Here is a 3528-nt window from a genome sequence, read left to right as displayed (position 1 = left end):
CTCCCACAGTGCAGCCCTGGGAGTGCAGAGATGTGAAAAGCTCTGTCCTGGGTAACTGGGCACCTGCAATTCCTGAAAAGCACCGGGCTCACAGCACTGAGGGGTGAGTGAGGGTGAGCAGAGCAGSAGCCTGGGAGTGMACCCTGTKCTCACCCCAAATCTGTAAATCGTGYGCCAGCGGTGAGGGGGARCAGAGGGACAGCAAAGGGGAGCCCAGAGCTCTTCATCTGCGCTGACACAGCTCCATTGAGGCATTCCAAACCCTCCAAACCCTTCCCTGTCCCAGGAAATGTGCCATGGCTGTGGTGTGGGGTGTGCAGGAGGGATCCTTCAGACCCTTGAGGTGTCCCCTAAAAGAAGCAGCAGCAGCAGCATTTGTGCCTCTGCTTGGACACTGTGAGCAGCAGGAGCTGCCAGTGCGTTTTTCTCCTTCTCAGGTCATTTTGCCACCTGTTCCTTGGTTTATTTGGCAGTTTGTGCCGTGGGAAGGCAGCAGGGTGGGGCTGTTCCAGCTGATGGATGTTCTGCTCTACACCAGCCCRTTTGCATTCCCTTTGATCTGATGGATGCACCCAGAGTGTTCCTAAATGTCTGGGTAATTTCTGGGTGATGTAGCTCTACCTTGTGCTGTGAACATACTTCTGTGTCATCTTCAGATAAAAGTTTAGATCTCTCAGGTTTGGTTTTCTCCCAGAGAAAGTGAATTTTAGTATGAGACTTTGGCTCATGCAGGTGTAGCAGGAATGTTTGCCATCTGATCCATTTTGCATGTAGGTGAGAGCAAAGGCAGAGTTTTTTTTWAACCTCGTGTAGACAGCTGAGTATGATGAATGAGTTTATTATTCTGTAAGGTGCTTATTATATTATGCTTCTCTTTGCCTTTGTCTTTAGGGAGAACTCTTTAACCACTTCAGGGATTGATTGCATTTGATTAGAGAGTAGTTTGTCTTCTGAATGCATTATTCTGGATGAAAGTCCACAGGTTTATTCCGATTTATGGTGCTGCTGGAATTGCACTGTGTGTGTATTATACAAATGAGGACCAAATGCAAAGTATTTCATAAGGGCTCATTTGAATTGATGAGTGGCCTTTTCTTACACAATGATAATGCTGGATTCCATGTAGGGATGGAAAAGAGCCTGGAGGCTCATCATGCCTACAGCAAAATAGTGCTCTTTTCCTTCTCTCCTTTGGAAATGTGAAAATTCTGGCTCATAATTTCACAAATAAAAAGAAGATTTCCCTGTTTATTTGACCTTTCCTGTTGTGGTGGTGGCAAACCCTTCCTCCTGCCTTGTGCCCCAGYTGAGAGCATCAGCCCAGAGAAGGGAGGAGAGGTGGGGAGCACTGTCCTTTGGGTCTGAMCTGGGAGGGTGAGCAGCCTTGGACTGAGGATGAGCTGGGTTACCTGGAAAAAACCCCTGCCAGCCTCACTTTTTATTGTCCTTTGAAATCATTCCACCCTTTCTTTCTCCTGAACACCACCAATGTCATTGTTCCCATGCCAGTGCAGTGTCCTGCTCTGAAATGATGGCCAGGATTGTGGGGTGAGGATGGGCAGGAGGAGCGGGGGATAAGGGCAGTGTACCCACAGCATCCATCTCCTCTGAGCTCACAGGAACATCAGCTCTGATTTCATCTCCTCAGTACTTAGGTTTTCACTTCCCTGTAGGAATGCAGTGTTTCTGAGGCACCTGACTGACATGTGTAGCCCTTACTTTAAAGCCCCATCCAGACCCAGCGTGGCTGTGAGCAATTTTTGAGAATGCAAATGGAAGTGTCAGCACAGAGGTGCAGAGTCAGGGAGGGGATGGGAGCGAGTGAGGATCTTCCTGTGGTAAAGTTAATTTAACATTTTTGCTAAATGTAAATGATAGCTTAGGAGAAAACTGCTTGGAATACATAGTAAATGATGTTGCCAGGATACTTCCTGATCATGTTAATTAAACTGTCCCACAGATTGGKCTTAATTACTGCATAATTTGCATTTTGGAAATGATGGTACGTATTACTAAAGAGAGCTCTTATTCTGCTAGCAGAAAGAACATTGTACATGAATTAATTTCCAGGGGAAGAAGTCGCTAGACTCACATAATGATGTAAATTGAAAATAAAGTTAAGGTTTTTTGATAATGAAYTGATACATATCTCATTCCTTTTGGCAAGATTACATTTTATATTTGCTCTACTGAGTTTCTTGGAGACTTCACCCACCAGCCTTCCTCTTGCTGGCTATTTCTTTAATTACAAGAACCACTGTTCCTTTCAAGGTTGCTGGCGGTGAAGCAGATATTAGTTAATGTGTAAAGGGGCAAAATATTTGTTCCCAGGCCCAAATTTGATACTGCGTGTGCATTGCTGGTGATGTACTTTACCACCCTCCCAGGTTAAACTCACTGTTAAGCTATCATCTTCTCCTTGTCTTGTTTTTTGTTGTCTGGTTGTGTTTTTTAACTTCTGATGTCTCTGGCATCCTACTTGAGGACAAATGGAAAATGCAGAAATATCTCTGTGCCCTTCTGCTGAGAGTGCAGATGTTGCTGGTGGCTGTCCTGTTTGGAGGGCTCAGGCAGGTGCTCTTGGGGCACTGGAGGAGCTGTATGGCTTCCTAATGCACAAAAAAGAGGATTTTGCATCTGCATTTGTGCCAGGATCATTTTACAGCTCCTGACTCCGCTGTTGCTTTGGGTTCAGTGATGTTCCTGCAGCCACGTTGAACTGCAGGGCTGTGGCAGTGCTTTGAAAAACARGACAAAGCATCAGAACCCCCGCAAGAGCTAAAACAAGATTAAAACTGTTTTGTTTTGGGGGAAAAAAAAATCTTCTGAACACAGCAATTTCCCAATTTAGAGCACTAATTGCTTTGGATGGTACCATTGCTAGGAAATGCCCTTCCGATGTGATTTCCTCGTTCCAACCCCCATTCTGCTCTGTCTGTGGCCAGGTGATCATCAACAGCACCATCACCCCCAACATGACCTTCACCAAAACCTCGCAGAAGTTCGGGCAGTGGGCAGACAGCAGAGCCAACACCGTGTTCGGGCTGGGCTTCCCCTCGGAGCAGCAGCTGACCAAGGTAAGGGTTCACAGCTTCCAGCAGAGCCTGTGTGGGTTCTGTTCCTGCACAGCCACAGCCTGTGGGTTCTGTTTTCTGCACAGCTACAGCTCCACCCCAATGTTTGTGCTGCTCCTCATCAGCACTGCAAACCTCTCCTCTCTGCCATAACCCCGTCTGTGCCTGGCACTGGGGGCTGCTGGGCAGGGCAGGAGCACCAGGGACAGCAGGTGCCAGCCTTGGTGACAAAACTGCATTAATCCAAACCCTCCCTGGGAGTCTGGTGTTAGTGAAACATTTCCCTGGAGCAGGGACTGGGAACATGGGCAGGCTTGTAAACTCCAGAGCAGCCTCTGGTTCTGAATAACCAGCCCTGTCCAGTGCTCTGTCCCTGGAGCAGTGGCCCTGTCCAGTGCTCTGTCCCTGGAGCAGTGGCCCTGTCCAGTGCTCTGTCCCTGGAGCAGTGGCCCTG

General features: G+C 47.8%; 1 protein-coding gene across 4 annotated transcripts in view; it reads left to right on the top strand.

Annotated features, from left to right (window-relative positions):
• HOMER2 (homer scaffold protein 2) overlaps positions 1-3528 on the top strand; it is a 47939-nt gene that overhangs the window by 31795 nt on the left and 12616 nt on the right. For all 4 annotated transcript variants that reach the window (XM_057382024.1, XM_057382025.1, XM_057382023.1 and 1 more), the window contains exon 3: positions 2946-3077. In XM_057382024.1, coding sequence (XP_057238007.1) covers positions 2946-3077 — 132 coding nt within the window. The remainder of the gene's footprint in view (positions 1-2945; positions 3078-3528) is intronic.

This window comes from Malurus melanocephalus, unplaced genomic scaffold (genome assembly GCF_030028575.1).
Source record: "Malurus melanocephalus ecotype Western Australia unplaced genomic scaffold, MMel_1.1 scaffold_547, whole genome shotgun sequence".
Classification (NCBI taxonomy): domain Eukaryota; kingdom Metazoa; phylum Chordata; class Aves; order Passeriformes; family Maluridae; genus Malurus; species Malurus melanocephalus.
Note: the sequence above shows the minus strand (reverse complement) of the source record. Positions and strands in the feature narration are given on the sequence as shown.